We start from the raw sequence: 27,843 nt of genomic DNA, 5'->3' as shown, positions 1-27,843 counted from the left end.
CACCCCATCAACATGTTTAGCCGAAAAATGTCATGAATACAAGGAGATGCACCTCATACCTACTGTAAAATATAGCTTCTTGGTTAAAAAAAGGACCATCTTCATTCTGAAATCCTTGGACAACTGTTAAGAGGAACCCATGGTTGTTAACACCAGGCCAGAACAGCTACTGCAGTTGGATACTTTAGAAGGCATGGAGTTACTTCAGAATAAAAGGCCTGGAATTATATTCACCTGACTCATATAAGTTTTTGCACAGGGTCCTTTTCCTTTTTTATAATTTATAAACAATAAAAATTTTAATTAAAAAGCAATTAGCAAAAATGTTTAACTGTACCTTTTAGAGTTCAGGATTGCTTTTGATCACATACCGATTCATTGTAACAGACATTTAAACCAGGGGTGTCCACATTTTCACACCCCACTGTAATTTAATTCTGGGCCACCAACATTTCAGGAATATGATGAATATGATGGCTTCTTGATTGTGTCCCATTGGGCCCCACAAATATCCTCAATTGGCCCTGTTGACTGACTTTTGTAAACAATGCAGCAATATTCAACAGGTCCTTCTGAAATAAAAAAATCTGGCCCGCCTCTATATATGTGTATATATATATAACAAAAAGCTGTAGACTCATTTGTCATTTTGCTGAGCATCTGACATCAAGAATTCTTCAAGGTAATACGAAACTAGATCAACATAATAGCTGTTCATAACTGCCTCACTGTATATTTATTTTAGAATGCATTTTGCACATTAACAATAAATGTGCTCTTTAATTGCACTGCTAAGACAATTCCAATTAATTTGGAAGTAATGCATTTAATAGCCATTGATATGTATCATTAACTATTTTGTTGGTATTTTTGTGATATGACACTTTTAATAAGAGAGTTGGTGTAAATTATGTTATTTACAGATAAAGTCTGTTATATGAGCTGATTGAGACCATTGGGTAGTGAATACAGGTATGACTGTCAAATCTGATTATTTAAACCGGTGCAGCAAGGATTTTCACTGCATTATCTCTGAAGTGGAAATAAAATGTAATACATATATTCTGTCTGTAATTCATACATACATGTCTTCCCTTTAAGTATCTTTTATTCACTCACTATTTTATTCAGTGAAAACAGAGCACGAACAGCAGTATTAAAGAGCTATTTTAAGTGTGAGAAATACTCCATTAGTCACAATGAATATCTGCTTATTTTCCAATTTTCTCCTGTAGCCTGCAGGTGTACCTGCCATGGATTATAACAGCAGCAGTGAGGAGCTGGTTATGACTGAACGTGACGCCAAGAGTCTGAGGTTGAAGGCAGCCTTAGTGCAGGTGCTTGTGTGGTTCTTCATCTATACTGACATCTTCATGCTCTCCACCTTCTTCTGTAGGCAGGCTTTTCGTAGCGAGACACGTTACATTCTGTTTGCTCACACCCTGTTGATGGACTCTATACTCCTGTTCCTCACAGGGCTGGTGGTTCTAATTAATAGCTTTTATGTACTACTTCCTGTGGGCCACTGTATCGCGCTCTGTTTTCTTATGGGCTTCAGCATTAAAAATACACCCTACACCATCACCGCTATGTGCCTGGAGCGATATGTGGCCATCTGCATGCCGCTTAGACATGCCAGCATTTCCACAACCGGCAGGGCCATAGCTGCCATAATTATCATCTGGGCATTCAGCTCTGTCAAGGTCATCATAGATCTTGTAATTGTCAATGTCACGGCCCCACCAGGCTACTTTGCGATGCCCACCTCATGTGACTACCAGATCATACTGGTGACTGAGTGGCACCAACTCATGTATTTCATTTCTAATCAGATGGACTTCTGCATTATTGTGTTGATAATAGTGTTCTGCTACACCAATCTCATGCTAGCAGCTCAAGCTGCCTCCGGAGAAAATAAGCAGTCTGCATCAAAGGGGCGACACACACTCCTGCTCCATGCTGTACAGCTCTTTCTGTGCACGGCTGACTTGTGGTGCCCCTTTATATTGGATGTTGCTACAAAGCAAAGCAAACACTTGTACTTACCAATTAGATTCTTCAATTTCATTTTTTTTACCATTTTCTCAAGGGCCCTGAGTCCACTTATCTATGGCCTCAGAGATAAAAAGTTTAATCTTGCCCTGAAATATTACATGAGCTGCAAGAGCAAGCCCCTCTCTAGAGAAATATAGCAGCTGAGGATGACTGTAAAGCGAAAGACAGAGAAAAAATACTTTGTATACTGTGTACATTTTTATCTTGACCCAAACTCAAAAAGATTTGATAAGCTTTCATGAGGTTTTATTGAAGAGGTGAAATTAAGAAAAATGTGACCCTGAATTGCTGTGTGGTATTGCTTTTGTATATTCTACTTCCTATCATTTTATAATTTTTCAATTTAACTTAAACAAAAATTAGCCTGGATACTGTGCCCCCTAACATTTTTAAATTACAGTTCAGCAAATCTGTAACTTCTAACGTCCATCTTTCAAGTAAAAAAGAGCAAAGTTTTCAATGTTTAGACAATGCAAGCTGCATGCTGGTGTCCCAAGCTTGATATCAAGTCTTGTTAATGCCTTAAAATTAAAAAATGTTTTTCAGAGAAAGTGTAATGAAATACACATTACTCAACATTTTTCTTTTCATTAAAATATATATCTTCGTCGTCATTACAGGAATTGTAGCTTTCAATAATAAAATTTAGCATGTACATTTTCTGCTTCCTCACCAGCACGATGTCACAAACCAGCACATTTGTCTCATGCCTCATGGCTGGGTGTACAGCATATTTGCATTCCAGTAACAAATGGCTTTTAAAACATTTGATCAATTGCAAATGAAGATTAAGAAATAGTGCCACCTGCTTATAACAGCAAAGTAAAATATTTTCATGCTTATATCTCATTTTAACAAAAAACTGTAATACGTGAGAGCTGGGTGTCTTAACATACTCATCTGAGGAGATTGCCTGGAATGAATATATTGTCTATTTCTGTTTTGTGTGTACCCTTTTGTCCAATTAATTGATGAAATAATCAAAACATTTAGTATTTTTTATAAATAACAAGTCATTTCAGTGCAATAATAGAGTGCACACAGGTATGTTGTGACCACACAAGATTGCAATGATTTTACCATTTTGCCAGCATGTTTCCATTAATAAAGATGATGCTAACATTGTTTCTGTTGTGCAAAATATGTCATTTATGGAGTAGTTTGCTTCAACCGATCTGTAGTGCAACTGAAAATATTGCATATTTTTGTTTTCTGCTTCTATTGGAGGTCTGAGCTCAAAAGCTATTTGTATATAGCAATTTAAGTATAGTTTTATGCCCTTATCACTGTTCCATCTAGTTTGACAGAACAGTGAAGCAAGAAACAGGTAATAGTGGAAAAAATCTGGAACAATAGTAAACACCTGGATATTATTGTTTGAAATCCACCCTCATTAACAAAAGTGATTACATGAATCAAACCTACAACGAATATGTACAAGCCCATACTTTGGATTTAAAAAGATGGAAATACTGTTGGGATTATGTCAGCAAGCCATAAAAGTTAAATTTGACATTGCCAAAAACCCCTTTCTCCCTCCGCAATGAAACTTGACCCAGTATAATGTACTGTTACACAACTTCTCAGAGAAACCTTAAACAGACAACAGCATAAGAACAAACATGACCCTGCAATTAAGTACATTTCTCAGGAGTTGTCTGTCAATATTTTATGTCACTGTGTTTTCACTGCAGTGGGGGGTGTGGGGGGAAGGTTGGGGCTCTCTGGAGCTTTCTGCCAATAACTCCCTCCCAGCATGGCACAAACATGTGTACAGTGGAAGTGTGCTACAGTATATGTTGTGGTTTCCCAAGTCGACAAAGTGTTAGCCCAAATTCAAATAATAAAGTCCAATTCTTATAATCAGGAGTCTTGCAGCAAAGTGTTGAACAATAGGCTTTTATTCCATCAGATACAATCCAATCACAAAAGCTGTGATGTCCATGTGATGTCCAACCCAACAATGCACTTTGATACATTCTTCTATATATGTTTACGATGACCTTCACTCCTCCATCCTTCTGGGCACGGCCTCATCCCCTCCGGGTGTGCCACAGTTGTTTACTTGCTTCTAATTGGCCTTTGGTCACCACCCCGCTGTTGTGATTGATTTAACCACTCCCCCTAATACTTTGTTCTAAGGAAATATTGATGGTCACAGTGCTCTCAGTGAAGATATATATTTAAAAAAAATAGAATACAGTGAAAAAAAAAAATTCTGTGCTTTTGAATATTAAAATACAATACTCTGGACAGAGAAATACATAGTCATATCAATGGTTATTACTGATATAGAGTACTGTGCAAAAGTTTTAGGCAGGTGTGAAAAAATGCTGTAAAGTAAGAATGCTTTCAAAAATAGAAATGTTAATCATTTCACATTTACATTTTAGTCATTTGGCACACGCTTTTAATCCAAAGCGACTTACAAGTGCATAGGTTCTACCATAAGTCAAAGCATCACATCCAGAACTAGCAAAATACACATGAAATGCTGTTCTAAACATAGTTGTCATTTTTTTTTTTTTGGGGGGGGGGTTAGACAAGGATAGGGATATCAGAAAGGAGGGGCAGGGGAAATCAGGAGGGAGGACTAAGGTAGAGTTTGGAAAGGTGGGTTTTGAGTCTGCGTCGAAATAGGGGGAGGGATTCTGCTGTTCTGACAGTGGTAGGCAAGTCATTCCACCACTGAGGAACCAGAACGGAAAACAGGCGTGAACGTGCAGCTCGACCGCCAGGTGCACGTAGAAAGGGAACCATAAGGCGACCAGAGCTGGCAGACCGGAGTGGTCTAGCTGGGGAGTAGGGAGTGATCAAGGATTGTATGTAAGGTGGGGCAGTCCCCTTAGCAGCCTGAAATGCCAACACTAGGGCCTTGAAACGGATGCGTGCGGCAATAGGAAGCCAGTGGAGGCCAATGAGAAGCGGGGTGACATGAGCCGACCTGGGCTGACTGGTGATCAGGCGGGCTGCAGCATTCTGGACCAGCTGGAGGGGCTTGATGACACACGCTGGAAGACCGGCTAGGAGGGAGTTGCAGTAATCCATGACGAGCGCCTGGACTAGGAACTGGGTGGCTTTCTCAGTCAGGAGATGACGGATACGGCATATATTATACAGAAAGAACCTGCAGGTTCTGGCAGTGGAGGATACTTGTGGAGCCAGGGTGAGGCAGTCATCAAGAGTCACCCCAAGATTCTTTGCCGTACGGGAGGAGGAAACTACAAAGTCCTCAACAGTCAATGAGAGGTCGATTGACGGAGAGGACTTAGCAGGGATGTAGAGAAGCTCAGTTTTGGCAAGGTTGAGCTTCAGGTGGTGGGAAGTCATCCACGCAGCGATATCAGCCAAGCAGGAAGAGATCCGTGTGGTGACTTCGGTGTCGGGGGGGAAGGAAATAAAGAGTTGGGTGTCATCAGTGTAAGAATGATAAGAAAAGCCATGGGAAGAGATAACAGAACCAAGAGACATGGTGTATAGTGAGAAGAGGAGAGGCCCAAGAACTGAGCCCTGCGGGACTCCAGTTCGTAGGGGGTGAGGGTCGGAGACTGAGCCCCTCCAAGTCACCTGGTAGGAGCAACCAGAGAGGTAGGAGGAAAACCAAGCGAGTGCAGACCCTGTGACACCCATCCCAGACAGCGATGAGAGCAGAATCTCATGGTTGACTGTATCGAAGGTGGCCGACAGGTCGAGGAAGATGAGGACAGAGGAGAGGGATTTGGCTTTAGCAGAGTGGAGTGCCTCAGTGACCGCGAGCAGGGCGGTCTCAGTGGAGTGGCCACTCTTGAAGTCAGACTGGTTAGGGTCATGGAGATTGTTCTGGAGAAGATAAGTGGACAGTTGGGAGTTTTAGCGAGAAAGGGAAGAAGAGAGACAGGCCGGTAGTTGTTCAGGGCAGAGGGGTCAAGAGTAGGTTTTTTGAGCAGGGGAGTGACTCTGGCCCTCTTCAGGGAAGAGGGCATGGTGCCGGAAGAGAGGGAGGTGTTGATTAGAGAGGAGAGAAAAGGGAGAATGTCATCAGATATAAATTGTAGGAGGGGAGAGGGGATGGGGTCAAGAGGACAGGTGGTCGGGCGGTGGGATATAAGGAGTTTCAGTGTGTCGGCGTCAGAGAGGGGAGAAAAGGAGGTTAGGGAGTTGGGGAGGGTAGGAGGGTCAGTAGGGGTGGAGGGTTGGGAGACTTTTCAAAGAAGGAGACAAAGTCATCAGGTGTGAGTGATGAGGGGGGTGGGGGGGGAGGGGGGGCCAGAAGAGAGGAGAAAGTTGAAAACAGTTTGTGGGGATTAGAGGCGGCCGCGTTAATTTTCGAGTGAAAGAAGGAAGATTTAGCTAGAGAGACAGAGGAATGGAAAGATGATAAGAGGGCATGGAAGGAAGCTATATCACTGGGGAGACAGGACCTTTTCCATTTTCTCTCCGCTGCCCGCAGTTCGGGCACAGCTCGTAGAGCATCAGAAAGCCAAGGACTGGGGGGGGGAGGCCCGAGCTAGTTTGGTGGTGAGGGAACACAGAGAGTCAAAGGAAGATGAGAGGGAGGACATGAGAGTTGTAGCCGCATCATCGGGAGACAGTCGAGAGAAAGACTCCGCGGATGGTAGGGAGGAGAGGATTGTAGATGAGAGGGTGGAGGAAGACAGGTGGCGTAGGTTCCGTCGACAGGTGACAGTGGATGGTGGGAGAGATGGATGGGTGTTAGAAGAGAGTGGAAGAGAGAAAGAGATGAAGGTGTGGTCAGATATATGGAGTGGCGTTACAGAGAGGTTGGTTGTTGTGCAGCTCCTTGTGAAGATGAGGTCAAGAGGGTTGCCTGCTTTGTGGGTGGGAGGGGAAAGAGTGAGGGTAAGGTCAAAAGAAGAGATGAGGGAGAGAAAGGTAGACTGGGTGGACTCTGAGTTGAGGTTGAAGTCCCCCAGGAGGATCAGGGGGGTGTCATTGACTGGTGAGGAGCTGAGGAGGATGTCCATCTCATCCAAGAAGTTCCCCAGAGGACCCGGGAGGCGATAAACAACAATAATAAACAGTTTGCACGGCAAAGTAACAGAAACCGCATGAAATTCAAAAGAGGGGAGAAGGAGAGGGATGAGGAGAAAACACTACATGTCCAAGAGGATGAGATTATTTGTTTATTTATATCAATTAACAAAATGCAAAGTGAACAGAAGAAAAATCTGAATGAAATCAATATTTGGTGTGACCACACTGCCTTCAAACCAGCATCAATTCTTCAAGGTACACTTTCACAAAGTCAGGGATTTTGTAGGCATATAGTCAAGTGTGTGATTAACCAATTATACCAAACAGGAGCTGATGATCATCAATTTAATATGTAGGTTGAAACACAATCATTACCTGAAACAGAAACAGCTGTGTAGGAGGGTTAAAACTGGGTGAGGAACAGCCAAACTCTGCTTCCAAGGTGAGGTTGCTGAAGACAGTTTAATGTCAGAAGTCATAGACCATGGCAAGACTGAACACAGCAACAAGACACAAGGTAGTTATATTGCATCAGGTCTCTTTCAAGGCAGACAGGGCTTTCCAGATGTGCTGTTCCTGCTCTGTTGAAGAAGCACAAAGAAATGGGCAACGTTGAGGACCGTAGATGCAGCGGTCGACCAAGGAAACTTCGTGCAGCGGATGAAAGACACATCATGCTTAATTCCCTTCACAATCGGAAGATGTCCAGCAATCCGATCAGCTCAAAATTGGCAGAATTAGCAGTGGAACCCAGGTACACCCATCTACTGTGTGGAGAAGTCTGGTCAGAAGTGGTCTTCATGGAATTGAATTGCGGCTAAAAAGCCGCAGCCAGCACCTGGTATTTTTATGGAATAATTATTTTAAATGGTTAAAGGAAATATATTTCGCTTGTGGTTTATTTTAAGAGGCTGAACCTCTGGTTTGCCTGAGTCACTCTACAGCCTTGAACCCACAAAAAGCTGCAATTCATTTTAATTGATGACTGAATGAAAATATAAAACTTTAAAGCAAACAAAAATCTATTACAGCATAAATGTTCATATGAACAAAGGATGATGTAATTTTGATAAATAAATAAAAAGAAGAATATCTCAGGGAAATAATTTATTCTAGATTTAGCTGTATCGTCATTGTTGCTCTGCATCAGGTCTCAATGTGGAAACAAGGCCAAGCAACACAACTATGCACGAAAACACAGGAACTGGGGTGCAGAAAAATGGCAGCAGGCTCTCTGGACTGATTAGTCAAAATTTGAAATATTTGGCTGTAGCAGAAGGCAGTTTGTTTGCCAAAGAGCTGGATGGCGGTACAAGAATGAGTGTCTGCATGCAACAGTGAAGCATGGTGGAGGTTCCTTGCAAGTTTGGGGCTGCATTTCTGCAAATGGAGTTGGGGATTTGGTCAGAATCGATGGTCTCCTCAATGCTGACAAGTACAGGTAGATATTATCCATCATGCAATACCATCAGGGAGCCATCTGATTGGCCCCAAATTTATTCTGCAGCAGGACAATGACCCCAAACATGCCAATGTCATTAAGAACTATCTTCAATGTAAAGAAGAACAAGGAGTCCTGGAAGTGATGGTATGGCCCCCACAGAGCCCTGATCTCAACATCATCGAGTCTGTCTGGGAGTACATGGAAAGACAGAAGCATTTGAGGCTGCCTAAATCCACTGAACTGTGGCTAGTTCTCCAAGATTTTTGGAATGCCAAGTTCCTTCATGAACTGTGTGCAAGTATACCGAGAAGAATTGTTGCTGTTTTGAAGGCAAGGGGTGGTCACACCAAATATTGATTTGATTTAGATTTTTCCTGTTCATTCACTTCTTCTATTCATGCATTTTGTTAATTGCTAAAAATAAACACTTAACATTTCTATTTTTGAAAGCATTCTTATTTTACAGCATTTTTTCACCCCTGCCTAAAACTTTTGCACAGTACTGTATGTCAATACATTTCATGAGTCTTGTTATGGATTAATACTGATACATAGGATAACTAGGGAGAATATTCTATATATAGTAATCTCCTCTGTTGTGTTTAATCATGTGGCGGTTTGCGTGTATGCTGCTTGGAATTGTTGCTTAAAGAGTTGGGCCACAAACAACCATGTGAAGGCCTACAATGTAATTCATTCTGAAACAAATACTTGTCTGCTCTCCAATGCAATTTCAGAATGAAAACAAATACAAATGGGTGGTGCTCAGATAAAAAGAATGTATCAATAAATACAATATTAATACATTGTCTGATGGTTGATGTGAACATTAACTGAAGCTCCTGACCCGTATCTACATGACTGATGCATTGCACTGCTGCCACACACTGGCTTTTTAGATAATCGCATAACCGCATGAATAAGTAAGTGGAATAAAGTAAACATGTTCCCAATGAAGTGCTCGGTGAGTGTACATCCATGTATTTAAACATCTGGTTGAAACTGTATATAATGACAAATTGATGTTGGACAGGAACATGGTCCACCACCTATCCTACACATTCAATATTAATAGTGTAAACTACCTATTAAATCAGTTCACTAAAATTTGAGTGAAAGGCTAAAATTGTAGTTTCACCCATAGTCTCCAACCGTTAAAGCCTTGATACACTTTTGAGGGGTGTCTTCCCTAGGATAGGAAGTTCCACTGTGTCAAGGAAGTTATTAATAATGACATTAAATATACTGTTATAAACAACTGTAGAAGCAGTGGGAAGAAGAAGAAGAAAAATCAATGCAGAGGTATTACGTGGAGCAATGGAATTTGAACCCAGATAATAATATTTCTTAAAAATATTTTCACCACATCATGTTTTCCAAGTCACACACTTCCAATGTGGCGGTTGGAAATTAATGACTCAAAACTCATATGTGATATATTAAACAAGCTATATTAGAATACTTTCTTTTTGAACTACAGGGCATACATTTCTCAAAAATCTTTAGTCCACATGAGAAAGCATTTGATTAAAAAAACAAACAAATATGAAATGGCACCTGGTGTGTATGGCCAAAATTGAACATCAACATCAACATGTTTGGCCGAAAAATTTCATGAATACAAGGAGAAGCACCTCATACCTACTGTAAAATATAGCTTCTTGGTTGAAATGCACCATCTTCATTCTGAAATCCTTGGACAACTGTTAAGAGGAACCCATGGTTGTTAACACCAGGCCAGAACAGCTACTGCAGTTGGATACTTTAGAAGGCATGGAGTTACTTCAGAATAAAAGGCCTGGAATTATATTCACCTGACTCATATAAGTTTTTGCACAGGGTCCTTTTCCTTTTTTATCATTTATAAACAATAACAAATTTAATTAAAAAGCAATTAGCAGAAATCTTTAACTGTACCTTTTAGAGTTCAGGATTGCTTTTGATCACACACCGATTCATTGTAACAGACATTTAAACCAGGGGTGTCCACATTTTCACACCCCACTGTAATTTAATTCTGGGCCACCAACATTTCAGGAATATGATGAATATGATGGCTTCTTGATTGTGTCCCATTGGGCCCCACAAATATCCTCAATTGGCCCTGTTGACTGACTTTTGTAAACAATGCAACAATATTCAACAGGTCCTTCTGAAATAAAAAAATCTGGCCCGCCTCTATATATGTGTATATATATAACAAAAATCTGTAGACTCATTTGGCATTTTGCTGAGCATCTGACATCAAGAATTCTTCAAGGTAATACGAAACTAGATCAACATAATAGCTGTTCATAACTGCCTCACTGTATATTTATTTTAGAATGCATTTTGCACATTTACAATAAATGTGCTCTTTAAAAATCATGCACTGCTAAGACAATTCCAATTAATTTGGAAGTAATGCATTTAATAGCCATTGATATGTATCATTAACTATTTTGTTGGTATTTTTGTGATATGACACTTTTAATAAGAGAGTTGGTGTAAATTATGTTATTTACAGATAAAGTCTGTTATATGAGTTGATTGAGACCATTGGGTAGTGAATACAGGTATGACTGTCAAATCTGATTATTTAAGTATCTTTTATTCACTCACTATTTTATTCAGTGAAAACAGAGCACGAACAGCAGTATTAAAGAGCTATTTTAAGTGTGAGAAATACTCCATTAGTCACAATGAATATCTGCTCATTTTCCAATTTTCTCCTGTAGCCTGCAGGTGTACCTGCCATGGATTATAACAGCAGCAGTGAGGAGCTGGTTATGACTGAACGTGACCCCATGATTCTGAGGTTGAAGACAGCCATATTGCAGGTGCTTGTGTGGTTCTTCATCTATACTGACATCTTCATGCTCTCCACCTTCTTCTGTAGGCAGGCTTTTCGCAGCGACACACGTTACATCTTGTTTGCTAACACCCTGTTGATGGACTCTATACTCCTGTTCCTCACAGGGCTGGTGGTTCTAATTAACAGCTTTTATGTACTACTTCCTGTGAGCCACTGTATCGTGCTCTGTATTCTTATGGGGTTCAGTGCTAAAAACACACCCTACACCATCACCGCTATGTGCCTGGAGCGATACGTGGCCATCTGCATGCCGCTTAGACATGCCAGCATTTCCACAACCGGCAGGGCCATAGCTGCCATCATTATCATCTGGGCATTCAGCTCTGTCAAGGTCATCATAGATCTTGTAAGTGTCATTGTCATAGCCCCACCAGGCTACTTTGCGGTGCCCACCTCATGCGACTACCAGATCATACTGGTGACTGAGTGGCTCCAACTCATGCATTTCATTTCTAAACAGATGGACTTCTGCATTATTCTGTTGATAATAGTGTTCTGCTACACCAAGCTCATGCTAGCAGCTCAAGCTGCCTCCGGAGAAAATAAGCAGTCTGCATCAAAAGGGCGACACACACTCCTGCTCCATGCTGTACAGCTCTTTCTGTGCACGGCTGACTTGTGGTCCCCCTTTATATTGGATGCTGCTACAAAGCAAAGCAAACACTTGTACTTTCCAATTAGAGTGTTCAATTTCATTTTTTTTACCATTTTCTCAAGGGCCTTGAGTCCACTTATCTATGGCCTCAGAGATAAAAAGTTTAATCTTGCCCTGAAATATTACATGAGCTGCAAGAGCAAGCCCCTCTCTAGAGAAATATAGCAGCTGAGGATGACTGTAAAGCAAAAGACAGAGAAAAAATACTTTGTATACTGTGTACATTTTTTATCTTTATCTTGACCCAAACTCAAAAAGATTTGATAAGCTTTCATGAGGTTTTATTGAAGAGGTGAAATTAAGAAAAATGTGACCCTGAATTGGTGTGTGGTATAGCTTGTGTTTATTCTACTTCCTATCATTTTATTATTTTTCAATTTAACTTAAAAAAAATTAGCCTGGATACTGTACTGTGCCCCCTAATATTTTAAAATTACAGTTCAGCAAATCTGTAACTTCTAACGTCCATCTTTCAAGTAAAAAAGAGCAAAGTTTTCAATGTTTAGACAATGCAAGCTGCATGCTCGTATCCCAAGCTTGATATCAAGTCATGTTAATGCCTTAAAATAAAAAATGTTTTTCAGAGAAAGAGTAATGAAATACATATTACTCAACATTTTTCTTTTCATTAAAATATATATCATCGTTGTAATTTCAGGAACTGTAGCTTTCAATAATAAAATTTAGCATGTACATTTTCTGCTTCCTCACCAGCACGATATCACAAACCAGCACATTTGTCTCATGTCTCATGGCTGGGTGTACAGCGTATTTGTATTCCAGGAACAACTGGCTTTTAAAACAAGATGATCAATTGCGAATGAAGATGAAGAAATAGTGCCACCTGCTGATAACAGCAAAGTAAAATATTTTCATGCTTATATCTCATTTTAACAAAAAACTGTAATACGTGAGAGCTGGGTGTCTTAACATACTCATCTGAGGAGGTTGCCTGAATTTGAATATCTTGTCTATTTTTGTTTTGTGTGTACCCTTTTGTCCAATTAATTGATGAAATGATCACAACATTTAGTATTTTTTATAAATAACAAGTCATTTCAGTGCAATAATAGAGTGCACACAGGTATGTTGTGACCATACAAGATTGCAATGATTTTCCCATTTTCCCAGCATGTTTCCATTAATAAATATGATGCTAACATTGTTTCTGTTGTGCAAAATATGTCATTTATGGAGTAGTTTGGTTCAACCGATCTGTAGTGCAACTGAAAATATTGCATATTTTTGTTTTCTGCTTCTATTGGAGGTCTGAGCTCAAAAGCGATTTGTATATAGCAATTTAAGTATAGTTTTATGCCCTTATCACTGTTCCATCTAGTTTGACAGAACAGTGAAGCAAGAAACAGGTAATAGTGGAAAAAATCTGGAACATTAGTAAACACCTGGATATTATTGTTTGAAATCCACCCTCAGTAACAAAAGTGATTACATGAATTCAAACAGATGGAAATACTGTTGGGATTATGTCAGCAAGCCATAAAAGTTCAATTTCTCCCTCAGCAATGAAACTTGACCCAGTATAATGTACTGTTACACAACTTCTCAGAGAAACCTTAAACAGACAACAGCATAAGAACAAACATGACGCTGCAATTAAGTACATTTTTCAGGAGTTGTCTGTTAATATTTTATGTCACAGTGTTTTCACTGCAGTGGGGGGTGTGGGGGGAAGGTTGGGGCTCTGGAGCTTTCTGCCAATAACTCCCTCCCAGCATGGCACAAACATGTGTACAGTGGAAGTGTGCTACAGTATATGTTGTGGTTTCGACAAAGTGTAAGCCCAAATTCAAATAATAAAGTTCAATTCTTATAATCAGGAGTCTTGCAGCAACGTGTTGAAAGAAAAATAGGCTTTTATTCCATCAGATACAATCCAATCACATAATGTCCACGTGATGTCCAACCCAACAATGCACTTTGATACATTCTTCTATATACGTTTACGATGACCTTCACTCCGCCATCCTTCTAGGCACGGTCTCATCCCTTTCGGTGTGGTGCCCACATTTTCGCACCCCACTGTCATTTCATTCTGGGCCCCCAACATTTCAGGAATATGATGAATATGATGGCTTCTTGATTGTGTCCCATTGGGCCCCACAAATATCCTCAATTGGCCCTGTTGACTGACTTTTGTAAACAATGCAGCAATATTCAAGAGTTCCTTCTGAAATAAAAAAATCCGGCCCGCCTCTATATATGTGTATATATATATATAACAAAAAGATCAAGAATTCTTCAAGGTAATACGAAACTAGATCAACATAATAGCTGTTCATAACTGCCTCACTGTATATTTATTTTAGAATGCATTTTGCACATTAACAATAAATGTGCTCTTTAAAAATCATGCACTGCTAAGACAGTTCCAATTAATTCGGAAGTAATGCATTTAATAGCCATTGATATGTTTTTCATTAACTATTTTGTTGGTATTTTTGTGATATGACACTTTTAATAAGAGAGTTGGTGTAAATTATGTTATTTACAGATAAAGTCTGTTATATGAGCTGATTGAGACCATTGGGTAGTGAATACAGGTATGACTGGGAAATCTGATTATTTAAACCGGTGCAGCAAGGATTTTCACTACATTATCTCTGAAGTGGAAATAAAATGTAATACATATATTCTGTCTGTAATTCATACATACATGTCTTCCCTTTAAGTATCTTTTATTCACTCACTATTTTATTCAGTGAAAACAGAGCATGAACAGCAGTATTAAAGAGCTATTTTAAGTGTGAGAAATACTCCATTAGTCACAATGAATATCTGCTTATTTTCCAATTTTCTCCTGTAGCCTGCAGGTGTACCTGCCATGGATTATAACAGCAGCAGTGAGGAGCTGGTTATGACTGAACGTGACGCCAAGAGTCTGCGGTTGAAGACAGCCATATTGCAGGTGCTTGTGTGGTTCTTCATCTATACTGACATCTTCATGCTCTCTACCTTATTCTGTAGGCAGGCTTTTCGCAGCGACACACGTTACATCCTGTTTGCTAACACCCTGTTGATTGACTCTATACTCCTGTTCCTCACAGGGCTGGTGGTTCTATTTAACTGCTTTTATATACTACTTCCTGTGGGCCACTGTATCGCGCTCTGTTTTCTTATGGGGTTCAGCAATAAAAACACACCCTACACCATCACCGCTATGTGCCTGGAGCGATATGTGGCCATCTGCATGCCGCTTAGACATGCCAGCATTTACACAACCGGCAGGGCCATAGCTGCCATAATTATCATCTGGGCATTCAGCTCTGTCAAGGTCATCATAGATCTTGTAATTGTCAATGTCACGGCCCCACCAGGCTACTTTGCGATGCCCAACTCATGTGACTACCAGATCATACTGGTGACTGAGTGGCACCAACTCATGCATTTCATTTCTAATCAGATGGACTTCTGCATTATTCTGTTGATAATAGTGTTCTGCTACACCAAGCTCATGCTAGCAGCTCAAGCTGCCTCCGGAGAAAATAAACAGTCTGCATCAAAGGGGCGACACACACTCCTGCTCCATGCTGTACAGCTCTTTCTGTGCACGGCTGACTTGTGGTCCCCCTTTATATTGGATGTTGCTACAAAGCAAAGCAAACACTTGTACTTACCAATTAGATACTTCAATTTCATTTTTTTTTACCATTTTCTCAAGGGCCCTGAGTCCACTTATCTATGGCCTCAGAGATAAAAAGTTTAATCTTGCCCTGAAATATTACATGAGCTGCAAGAGCAAGCCCCTCTCTAGAGAAATATAGGAGCTGAGGATGACTGTAAAGCAAAAGTAAAAAAATACTTTGTATACTGTGTACATTTTTATCTTGACCCAAACTCAAAAAGATTTGATAAGCTTTAAGGTTTTATTGAAGAGGTGAAATTAAGAAAAATGTGACCCTGAATTGCTGTGTGGTATAGCTTTTGTATATTCTACTTCCTATCATTTAATAATTTTTCTATTTAACTTAAACAAAAATTAGCCTGTATACTGTACTGTGCCCCCTAATATTTTAAAATTACAGTTCAGCAAATCTGTAACTTCTAACGTCCATCTTTCAAGTAAAATAGAGCACCGTTTTCAATGTTTAGACAATGCAAGCTGCATGCTCGTGTCCCAAGCTTGATATCTAGTCATGTTAATGCCTTAAAATAAAAAAAATGTTTTTCAGAGAAAGAGTAATGAAATACACATTACTCAACATTTTTCTTTTCATTAAAATATATATCATCGTAGTAATTTCAGGAATTGTAGCTTTCAATAATAAAATTTAGCATGTACATTTTCTGCTTCCTCACCAGCACGATATCACAAACCAGCATATTTGTCTCATGTCTCATGGCTAGGTGTACAGCATATTTGCATTCCAATAACAAATGGCTTTTAAAACAAGATGATCAATTGCAAATGAAGATGAAGAAATAGTGCCACCTGCTGATAACAGCAAAGTAAAATATTTTCATGCTTATATCTCATTTTAACAAAAAACTGTAATACGTGAGAGCTGGGTGTCTTAACATACTCATCTGAGGAGATTGCCTGGATTTGAATATCTTGTCTATTTTTGTTTTGTGTGTACCCTTTTGTCCAATTAATTGATGAAATGATCACAGCATTTAGTATTTTTTATAAATAACAAGTCATTTCAGTGCAATAATAGAGTGCACACAGGCATGTTGTGACCATACAAGATTGCAATGATTTTACCATTTTGCCAGCATGTTTCCATTAATAAAGATGATGCTAACATTGTTTCTGTTGTGCTAAATATGTAATTTATGGAGTAGTTTGCTTCAACCGATCTGTAGTGCAAATGAAAATATTGCATATATTTGTTTTCTGCTTCTATTGGAGGTCTGAGCTCAAAAGCGATTTGCATATAGCAATTTAAGTATAGTTTTATGCCCTTATCACTGTTCCATCTAGTTTGACAGAACAGTGAAGCAAGAAACAGGTAATAGTGGAAAAAATCTGGAACAATAGTAAACACCTGGATATTATTGTTTGAAATCCACCCTCAGTAACAAAAGTGATTACATGAATTCAAACAGATGGAAATACTGTTGGGATTATGTCAGCAAGCCATAAAAGTTCAATTTCTCCCTCAGCAATGAAACTTGACCCAGTATAATGTACTGTTACACAACTTCTCAGAGAAACCTTAAACAGACAACAGCATAAGAACAAACATGACACTGTAATTAAGTACATTTCTCAGGAGTTGTCCGTTAATATTTTATGTCACTGTGTTTTCACTGCAGTGGGGGGTGTGGGGGGAAGGTTGGGGCTCTCTGGAGCTTCCTGCCAATAACTCCATCCCTGCATGGCGCAAACATGTGTACAGTGGAAGTGTACAGTATATTGTAATCTCCTCTGTTGTGTTTCATTGTGTGGCGGTTTACGTATATGCTGTTTGTAAGCAGCTTAAAGAGTTGGGCCTCCAACAACCATGTGAAGGCCTACAATGTAATACATTCTGAAACAAATATTTTCTGCTCTCCAATACAATTTCAGAAAATAAATAGAAATGCTCAGATAAAAAGAATGTATCAATAAATACAATATTAATACATTGTCTGATGGTTGATGTGAACATTAACTGAAGCTCCTGACCCGTATCTACATGACTGTATGCATCACACTGCTGCCACACACTGGCTGTTTAGATAATCGCATCACCGCATGAATATGTAAATGTAATAAAGTAAACATGTTCCTAATGAAGTGCTTACTGAGTGTACATCCATGTATTTAAACATCTGGTTGAAACTGTATATAATGACAAATTGATGTTGGACAGGAACATGATCCATCACCTATCCTACACATTCAATATTAATAGTGTACTTTAATACCTATTAAATCAGTTCAGTAAAATTTGAGTGAAAGGCTACAGCCCTTACTGAGCACAATAAACAAAACCAAGCACCTTCAGTTCATTGGAATTATGACTGGAAAAGGGTGTTATGGTCAGATGAGCCAAAATCAATATGTTTGGCCACAAAATGTAATGCATACAACAAGAAGAACCTCATACCTAATGTCAAATATGGCGGTGGGTGATTGGTGTTTTGGAGATGTTTTGCTGCCAGCGGTCCAGGGGCACTATTTAAGATCAATGCCACAATTAATTCAACAAAGTACTAGGACATTTTGGCAGAGTCTTGGTTGTAGGTAGATTGTTAAGCAGGACAATGACTCCAAGCATCCATCAAAATCCACACAGAAATTATTGAGTAAAAACAACAACCATGTTCTGCCATCTCAGTCTCCAGACTTACAGTGGGAGCAATAATTATTTGATCCCTTGCTGATTTAGTAGGTTTGCCCACTTCCAAAGAATGAAACTGTGTAGAATTTTAATCATCGGTACATTTTAACATTGAGAGACAGAATATCACAAAATAATCCACAATAACAACATCATTTAAATTTTATAAATTTATTATCGTATTTTTGCATGAAATAAGTATTTGATCCCCTACCAATCAGCAATAATTCTGGCTCCCACAGACCAGTTAGTTTTCCATTAAGAAGCACTCCTAATCTCAACTCATTACCCAAAACACCTGTGTCAACTCGTTACATCGTTATGTAGCTGTATAAAAGACACCTGTCCACACAATCAATCAGATTCCAACGTTTCCACCATGGCCAAGACAAAGGAGCTGTCTAAGGACATCAGGGACAAAATTATAGACCTGCACAAGGCTGGGATGGGCTACAAGAAAATAAGCAAGCAGCTTGGTGAGAAGTTAACAACTGTTGGAGCAATTATTAGAAAATGGAAGAAACACAAAGTCACCGCCAATCTCCCTCGGTCTGGGGCTCCACGCAAGATCTCGCCTCATGGGATATCAATGATCATGAGAAAGGTCAGTGATCAGCCCAGTACTACACAAGAGGAGCTTGTTAATGACCGGAAGGCAGTTGGGACCACAGTCACAAAGAGAACCATCAGTAACACACTACACCGTGAAGGATTAAAATCCTGCTGCGCACACAAGGTTCCTCTGCTGAAGAAGGCACATGTACAGGCCCGTTTGAAGTTTGCCAAAGAACACCTGGATGATCCAGAGGAGGCTTGGGAGAAGGTGATGTGGTCAGATGAGACCAAAATAGAGCCATTTGGCATCAACTCGACGCGCCGTGTTTGGAGGAAGAGAAATCATGTACAACCCCAAGAACACCATCCCCACTGTGAAGCATGGAGGTGGAAACCTTATGCTTTGGGGGTGTTTTTCAGCTAAGGGGACAGGACGACTTCACCGTATCGAGGGGAGGATGAATGGGGCCATGTACCAGGAAATTTTGGGCGACAACCTCCTTCCCTCAGTGAGAGTACTGAAAATGGGTTGTGGATGGGTCTTCCAACATGACAATGACCCAAAACATACGGCCAAGGCAACAAAGGAGTGGCTCAAAAAGAAGCATATTAAGGTCCTGGAGTGGCCTAGCCAGTCTCCAGACCTAAATCCCATCAGAAATCTGTGGAGGGAGCTGAAGCTTCGAATTGCCAAGCGACAGCCTCGGAACCTTAAGGATTTGGAGAGGATCTGCAAAGAGGAGTGGACCAAAATCCCTCCCAAGATCTGTGCAAACCTGGTGGAAAAACTACAACAAACGTCTGACCTCTGTGCTTGCCAACAAAGGTTTCTCCACCAAGTATTAAGTCCTATTGTTCTTTGGATCAAATATAAATGACACAGCCCGGGTGGGAGATCGAACCGGCAACCCTCCGACTGCCAGACGACTGCTCTTTCTGCCTGAGCCATATCGCCCATATGTACTTATTTCATGTGAAAATATATAAAATTTTATAAAATGTATATGATGTTGTTATTGTGGATTATTTTGTGATATTCTGTCTCTCAATGTTAAAATGTACCTATGATTAAAATTCTACACAGTTCCATTCTTTGTAAGTGGGCAAACCTACAAAATCAGCAAGGGATCAAATAATTATTGCTCCCACTGTAAATGCCTTAACTGAAGAGGGGGGCAAGGATATCAATGATTCTGAAAAGTTCTGCACCGAGGAACGGTCAAAAATCCCTCCAAATGTGTTCCCTAACCATATCACAAATTATGGGAAAGAACTGTATTAATTTTATTTTTTTAGTTTACAGCACTTTTTGTGAATACTTATCAAGGGTGCCAATAATTCTGGAGCCTACTGTATATGTCAGTTTGGTATAATGTGCAGTGTATCATAAGGTTGAGGAGTCTAAGGTGGTGGGTTCATGGCTGGGGTGCTATCATACCCTTAACCTGAATGGCTTCAGAAGATATTGTCATCGTGACTTTGACCATGATATAATTGTTGGTGCCAGATGTGGTCGTTGCAGCATTTTATGGTGGGATTTTCACACACTACAGTTTCTAGATAAACAGTGCAATGAACAAAAAACATTCAGTGAGCGGCAGGCGAAATCCATGCTGCAAGGAATCCAGGCTGTTTTGGAGACCAAAGGGAGTCATACCTGCAGATACTCAATGGTTCTACCTAATAAAGCGACCAAGAATATATCTGCACATTTCAAAGATACCAAACACCATTTCAAAGATCATTATTTGTTACATATTCAATGCCATCAATTTATTTGATCACATGCCCTGCTGCAAATTTCAGCTAAGACCTTTTTTTGCAATTGAAACTGGTTTAAGCTGTATTTTTTATAAACTGTAGGCTGGTCTATGGCTGTTCAATGTTGGTTCAGCTGGTAGAGCAAGTTGGCGGTCAAACTGGTGGTCTAGCTGATTACATCAGCTGGTCAACCAGTTAAATAAAACACAGCATAAACCTTCATGGCCAGCTTAGACCTGATTTTTTAGCAGCCTTGCTGAAACCCTGGTGGTTATAGTTTTAGGGGTTACTTCTTTTTTTTCTTTTCTTTTTTTTATCACAGCAAACACCATCAGGGGCTGCACTACCCAAGGCACTCCTGCATGGCCAAAATCTACTATCTCAACAATGAATCGATAAAACTTAACTTCACAGTGGGTACATTCACCTTGTGCTTGCGTGGGCTATTATTTCGCCAAGATCCTGTACCTACGTGAATCCGGTAGTGACAGTGACGTCCCTCTCCAACTCTGTGTGTGCACTTTGTGTATTCTTGAATGTAAGAGGTGAGCCACCCTGGCGATAATGTCAATGCCAAACGCTGTTAATCGATACTGAGGTCAGTTGAGTCAAATAAATACCCTGTCCTCACCCCCATGTTCACTTGAGAAAAGAGCCGAGGAGGTCACTTAGAGTAACGTCTGGTGCGTGAATTCTATTTTTATGTAAATATATCTATCCTCTTGTTTTTAAAAAATATCTAGCTACACCAAGAGGTCTCGGTCAGACTGACAGATTTTTTTGTGCGACCGAAAAATACGCATAACATAAACGCTTGTCGCAAATTAGTTAAAGACATGCAAGCTATTCGCCACTGCGGGGTGTGTTTGGCTGGGGGACGTTTACAAAGTCGGACAAGCTTCCTGCAGCCCGCCACCAACATGGCGGCACACAGGAGTGTAGCATGTGTTGGTTTTCTCAGGTAAATATATTTGGATTTAAATCTCGTAGCTAGATGGTCTGGTTAGTTATATTGTACATATGCTAGGTTTAATTGATTTAAAAAAAATACCCACTGTTCTCTGTAAATTGAATAGCGACGTACTAGGCTGGGTGTGCCCTGGCGTAGCAACAATAAGATAACATTACACACTCTGCTTATTATGAGTGAATGTTCAATTTCATTTCGCTCGCATGATATTCCCAACAATGAATAATAGCTCAGCTAGCCAGCTTTAATATATTTTATATATTTTATAATTTGGATCATGCAAATATAGCAGCTATAACGTTAGCTACCAAACGTTGCCCTAAAAGTTATTTTGACCATGAAAAGTCCCTTAGCTTGTTTACATTCTGGACAGATATGTATGCATAGTTAGCTATATAGACAAATACCATATTTACGACCTATACTTTCTGCAAAAGTGTTGCGACGGTAACGGCGATAGATTTCGCTTGCAGGTACAGAATGTAAACGGTAAGATTCTCTATGATGCATTTTATGACACCCTTAAGTTACCTTCGTACTCGAGACGAAAAGACAGTTCAGCTTGTTTTGTGTGTGTTGTTTGATTCTGTTTAGACGCCGTCTAACATTCACCTAGAAGGTGTTATCTGCGTGTTTCTAAAAACTGTGTGCAGATGCCTCACTTGGGGGACTCGCAGAACACTTGCGTGATGTCTGCAATGTTACGACGAGCGTATTTTTTTTGTATCTTGAAACCAGGAACGCTGCCAGAGTGTTGGGTGGTAGCAGGTCCACGCGCCAGCGCGTGCCTCGGCTCCCCATGATCGTTCGGAAAAACTGGATATCGCTGAGTGTAGGTGGCGGCCTATGCTCCGTCCCCTTTTCACAGGTACGAACCCCCTTTTCCTTTTCCCAGTAGGCCTGCAGGTTATAAACATACAGCTAAACTGTACACCGGCAAGCATTATTTCAACAGAGAGAGAACTTGATTTTATATTTGCGATTGTTAGAACCTCCAAAAGAAAGTTATTTTAGCTTTTAGCTTTGCCGTTATCACTGTATGTGTCTTGATAGTTCTGGGAAAGCTTACCTCGTTTTAGCTTTCAGTCGTGTTTTCAGTCGTGTACTTTATTCATCTGGACCAGCTCTGCAAAAACAAGCAGATATTGCACAAGATTTCTTTTTTTTTGGTGGTGGTGGTGGTGGTGGTGGTGGTGGTGGTGGTGGGGGGGGGGGGTGGTGGTGGTGGGGGGGGGGGGGGGGGGATATGTTTTCAACACAGTTGTGCTGCCAACCCATTTTCTATGAGACCAGTACAATTTTAAATGAGGTCATGAGTTTTGGACTAATAGAAAACTGCAATCCTCTGTCCCTTTAGCAAGTGGAAAACCTTTCCCACGAAGCCCTGATCCGTAGGGCATCTTCCCTGGTGACCGACAGCACCAACACCTACCTCTCCCAGACCACACTTGCTCTTGTGGAGTCCCTTACACAGTACTCAAAGGTGAGGCAGTGACAATGCATCCTTCAAAGCCTTCTTTTTAGGCGGTATGTCTTAATATTTCGCTTTCAGCTATGCTGCATGTGATTTGACACTGATATGTCCTCACAAGGGCTTTTACACAGTGCAGCTAACTCAATAATCCTGCTTCGTGCAATAGGACCCAGTTCCAATATTTGCAGATTCTTTCCTTTTTTTTGCTGCCTGAAAGGTGGATTTGAACGCATTAGTCAGTATTTGTTTTGGGTGGGGTGGGGGGGGGGGGTTCTGGTTTTATCAGGCTCTTGATATGTTCAACCAATTTGTGATAAGTCTGAAGTTTCACAATAAGGCACAGAGGGTAACCACATAGCAGGTTTTCTGACTGTTTATTTTGGGTGGTTGGGTGGGGGGTGAACTTTTTTTGTGACCGTAGGCTCTGCACACGCTTATCGCTCTGCAGAAGCGATACATGAACTCAATGGGCGCGCTCACTCCCGCGGAGGAGGACTCTATTTGGCAAGTGATCATTGGCCAGCGTGTGGAGGTAGGCGTCTCCGTTTGCCGTGCTGAGGGAGAAGTGTGTTAGTTTTCTTTGCTGAAAGTAGGACATCCTTATCCTCCTGAGATGTTTTTGTACTCTCATGCAGGAACCTGTGTGTCTGTTGGGTGTATATGTGTACGGGATGTATGGATTTCTGTCCTGTTGTAACAAATGTGTTTTTTTTCAGGGAGATTAATTTTCCAATACAGGGTTCAGTTTTAAGTAATCTGCAATACTTCTTGGCCAATGAGCTGGTCCTGTGCATAATCTTCTCAGATTAAGGTTGTGTTGGCCAAACACATTGGCAGTTAAACAGTTGGCTTAAATCACTCTTTCAGTTATTTTATTACCAAATATATGTATCTTTTGTCAGTGAACATTCCCAATATAACTTCTTTTTTATGCCATTTTCATTCATTATCATTACTCCTGCTTGCTTCATGGTGCCTCTAAATAGTGAAAAGGCACCAATTAGGGGACACATCGAAATGGTTGCAGTCCCTGAATAGTGCTTTTTATTTTCCTTTGTCAATAACTTATTCTTTCCACAAACTATAAATCCTGCTTTGAAGGGTATATATCTTGGGGGAATATGTTATTAGGGAATATGTTGAAAGTTGTGGAATGTGTTTAATGACAAAAGGTGTGTACCAAATGCAAAAGGTGTGCTGCTCTGGGAACAGGCGTTGCTGACTTGGCTAATGCATGATAGAACTGAAGCAGGGGCACACCAAAAGATACATCTCTCCTTCAGGACCTAAGTTATAATTAGCAAGCCGGATGGCGTGCGTCTCTACTTTCCAGTCCAACTCTTTACACATCCTTAGGAGTTTCTAAGATGAATTTTCAAGAATCACCAAAAAATGCAGCGCCAGTTGTGTGTCTTTGGAGGTCATGTCTGAAGTATAAACTTCTTTCTCTCCCTCTACCCCTCTCTTGCTAGGTGGGTGACAGGCTAGACGAATGTAAGCGATTTGAGGCAAACTGGATGAACGCCATCAACCTCTGTGAGCTGGCAGCCGAGGCAGCGTATAATTCCGGTGTGCATACTCTTGCTTTTTCAAGTTACATTTACATTTACATTTGACATTTTAGTCATTTGGCATTTAATCCAAAGCGACTTACAAGTGCATAGGTTCTTCCACAAGTTAAAGCAACACATCCATAACTAGTAAAATACACATGAAGTGCTGTAAACATACAGTCAGAAATAGGGGGAGGGGTTCTGCTGTCCTGACAGTGATAGGCAAGTCACTCCACCACTGAGGAACCAGAACGGAAAACCGGCGTGAACGTGCATCTCGACCGCCAGTTGCTCGTAGTGAGGCAACCATAAGGCGACCAGAGCTGGCAGACCGGAGTGGTCTAACTGGGGAGCAGGGAGTGATTAAGGACTGGATGTAAGGTGGGGCAGTCCCCTTAGCAGCCTGGTTGGTGTGGTGTGTTTTGTAATGTGCTAGGTCCTGTGAGAGACTTGGGCACATTTCCATCTGTTCTGTGCTCAGTAAAGAAGAAATAAATGTTAAAAATCTGGGAACTACAAGTTAATTCAGAAAATAAATACCGCTGATTGAACTCGACTCTTAGTTTCCCTTGCAGACAGCTCATCCGCTTTTAGTGTCGTCTCTCACGCATGGATCTGTCAGAGTAACTACAGACGCACCCCTCGCCACCTCGTTAAGGGGAAGGCTGCCGCTTCATTTAGGTCAAAGGAGCCCATTGTGAAAATGGGGAAATGGGGTTCCTGCCCCTTGTTTAGGGTATCATGTTCTTACCGTGCAGTTTGCTGTGTCCCCCATTGTTGCAGGGAAGGCTTACCCTTCCTTGACTGGCTGTCAGTACCGCATTTGTTCCCACAGATAGGTGTTGACTGTGGGTGGTGGAGGGTGACACTTCTGAGGGTGACAGAAATCTGAACGTCCTGGTGCATGGTAGTGCCCAGCCCTGTTAAAAACCTCTCCTGTGGTGTGTTTGGGCTTGACCTAGACATGGGTAGTTTGAATCAGCGCCGTTGACAATTGCAGGAAAACTGCTGTGTTGGTGCTGTAATTGGCTTCATCCTGTGCTTGTCACAGCCAGGGTTACTGTTGTTGACGTGTAAAAGTATACACCAAGCAGGTTGCCATTTACTCATAAGGGAGTAAATTTTTGTCCGTTAGTACGTTATTTGCTTTAAAGCATAAAAGCAATCCCAGATTCACTAGCGAGTGATGTGGAGGAGTGTTGTACAGCGTCGTGTTTGCTGAAGGAAAGGGTGCAGCATGTCGTCTAGTGGCTAAGGTGCATGGCTGGAGCCCGGAAGGTTGGTGGTTCAAGCCCCGGTTTAGGCAGGATAAGATCTGCCCAGCTGTTGGGCCCTTGAGCAAGGCCCTTAACCTCAAATTAGTCCAGCCCCTGCTTAGTCTAATCAACTGTAAGTCACTTTGGATAAAAGTGTTAGCTAAATAACTGTAATCTAATGGAAAAAGAAAGCTGACCCAGTCTCGTTTGTCCAGGTGTGGAGCACGCCTCCAACACCACAAGGTTGAACCTGCAGGGGGCGCAGTCTCAGGTGGAGCAGGTGCGCAAGCTCTCCCTGGACGCAGAGAGGAAGCTGTCTGAGACCAAGGTCAAGGAGATCCAGAGGATGGCGGCGTTGGCCGACGCCATGGAGAGAATGACGGAGGATATCCCAGAGGCCTACTTTCGAGAAGATTAGCATCTTACCTACCCTGTTCAGATCTACCTACGGGAAGACACTCAACCCACTGCTTTTTGTCCCCTCATGTCTATGAGAACACTAACTGATTGACCCCTTTCTGTTAGTTTCGGAGAAAACAATGAGGAAAATGGAGATATTACCTCAGGTTCTTTGTAGAACTATTTGTTATAAATGGGTTGAATGCTATAAAGTTATCTGTTAAGTTTGGACAGATATTGTGACTGTATGGAAGTGAGAGCAATTTTCTAGTGTTTGTGTGTCTTAGACACCCATACATCCTGACACTAGTTGATTCCATCCTCTTGCTTAACCTGCCTCATGATGGTCCTCAATGAAGTTCTTGCTTTTTAAGTGAATTCTGAACTTTGCAGTGAAAGATAAGGAGTATTCTTCATATTACTGCAGGAATGAATCTGTAGTTTTGAAAGTTGAACACCTAATCGAGTGTCTCCTTCAATATCTGACCACGCACAGGGACACAAGGTGAACTATTTGGAGATGGATCTGTATGAGTAACCTGAGAATGGAAAGTTATCTCTGATCAATTTTGGAATAGCATGGACTTTAAAGGTGATAAGATTTTAATATAGGTTTCTTATCTAATTGTTTCCAAAATTGTGTGCTTGCACATCACAGAGAATATGATGAATCCTGTTTGTGATGAATCAATCAATGAATCAATCTGTAAATTCAGGTTGAATGCATCTATTGTAATTTTAATTTGGTGGGGCTGTGTATAGCATAGTTTAGGCAACTGGGCTAGTGACTTTAAGGTCATAGATGCATTTCCCCGGTAGGACACTGCCGTTGTGCCCTTGAGCAAGGTGCTTCACCTGAATTACTTATATATAAGTAAGAAATATCTGCTTGTGTAGAACGGATTGTATGTAAAGAATGTGAGCTGTGTATGTCCCTGAATATGCGTCTGCCAAATGTAAAAGGCCAAATACTCAAATCGTATTTACCGAATACTAATGTCTGTAACCGTAGGGCTTACTCCCATGCATGTACGACGTGTATATAAAACCCACTGTTGGAGGATTCTGCCGTTTAATTGTATTTCTGTTTTAAGAGTGGATTTAGAAAGGTGCCTCCTTTCTTGTTAAATATCAATCAAGTATTTAAGTATGCAATTGATTGAATATCAAATAAATTATATTTTCTTAAACTTTGTATTTCTTCAGAATGTTTGTGAGCTGTTGGCTAGCACCGTACAGCTAGGGCAATGGTTCTTGTTACCGTCACCTGGGCAAAGTCCTGTTTATGGCACTGCTGACTGTTTGTTCATGGAGAGGGGCTACAGTCCAGCTGATTGTCCGTCTTTCTCACCCTTCTGGCGGACGTGCTGCCTGCTGTTTGGCCCTGGCAGAGATCCTGTTTGCTGTCCTCGGACCCAGCGCCATCTGGGCTACATCTGCAAAGTGAAAAGAAGGAACCACTGGCTATTTTCGATTAGCAAGCATGTCTGTGTCACTGAATACACTGTAGCTGTTTTTTTTAGTGACCGAATGAGCTCAAATTGTGACTGAGTGAAAATGATGGGGGGGGGAAATCTGTAGATACAGGGGTTAGTAAAGTTAC

The 27,843-nt window shown here is 40.9% G+C and overlaps 2 protein-coding genes and 1 pseudogene across 3 annotated transcripts; all 3 read left to right on the top strand.

The window, feature by feature from the left end:
- Positions 1-1,253: 1,253 nt before the first annotated feature.
- On the top strand, positions 1,254-2,192 carry LOC133107317 (odorant receptor 131-2-like). The gene has a single exon (XM_061216308.1). It carries the CDS (start codon positions 1,254-1,256, stop codon positions 2,190-2,192), a length of 939 nt encoding a protein of 312 aa, XP_061072292.1.
- Positions 2,193-14,824: 12,632 nt separating this feature from the next.
- On the top strand, positions 14,825-15,764 carry LOC133107316 (odorant receptor 131-2-like; annotated as a pseudogene).
- A 5,453-nt stretch (positions 15,765-21,217) lies between these two features.
- diabloa (diablo, IAP-binding mitochondrial protein a) lies at positions 21,218-27,430 on the top strand. Of its 2 annotated transcripts, XM_061218440.1 has the most exons (6): positions 21,218-21,549; positions 22,297-22,426; positions 22,916-23,041; positions 23,454-23,564; positions 24,505-24,601; positions 26,057-27,430. In XM_061218440.1, the coding sequence occupies exons 1-6, from the start codon at positions 21,425-21,427 to the stop codon at positions 26,257-26,259; spliced, it is 792 nt and encodes a 263-aa protein (XP_061074424.1). In that variant the 5' UTR covers positions 21,218-21,424; the 3' UTR covers positions 26,260-27,430. The 2 variants fall into 2 exon arrangements, with proteins under 2 accessions (XP_061074424.1, XP_061074425.1); XM_061218441.1 differs by lacking the exon at positions 23,454-23,564.
- The last annotated feature ends 413 nt before the right edge of the window (positions 27,431-27,843 follow it).

This window comes from Conger conger, chromosome 13 (assembly GCF_963514075.1).
Source record: "Conger conger chromosome 13, fConCon1.1, whole genome shotgun sequence".
NCBI lineage: Eukaryota > Metazoa > Chordata > Actinopteri > Anguilliformes > Congridae > Conger > Conger conger.
Note: the sequence above shows the minus strand (reverse complement) of the source record. Positions and strands in the feature narration are given on the sequence as shown.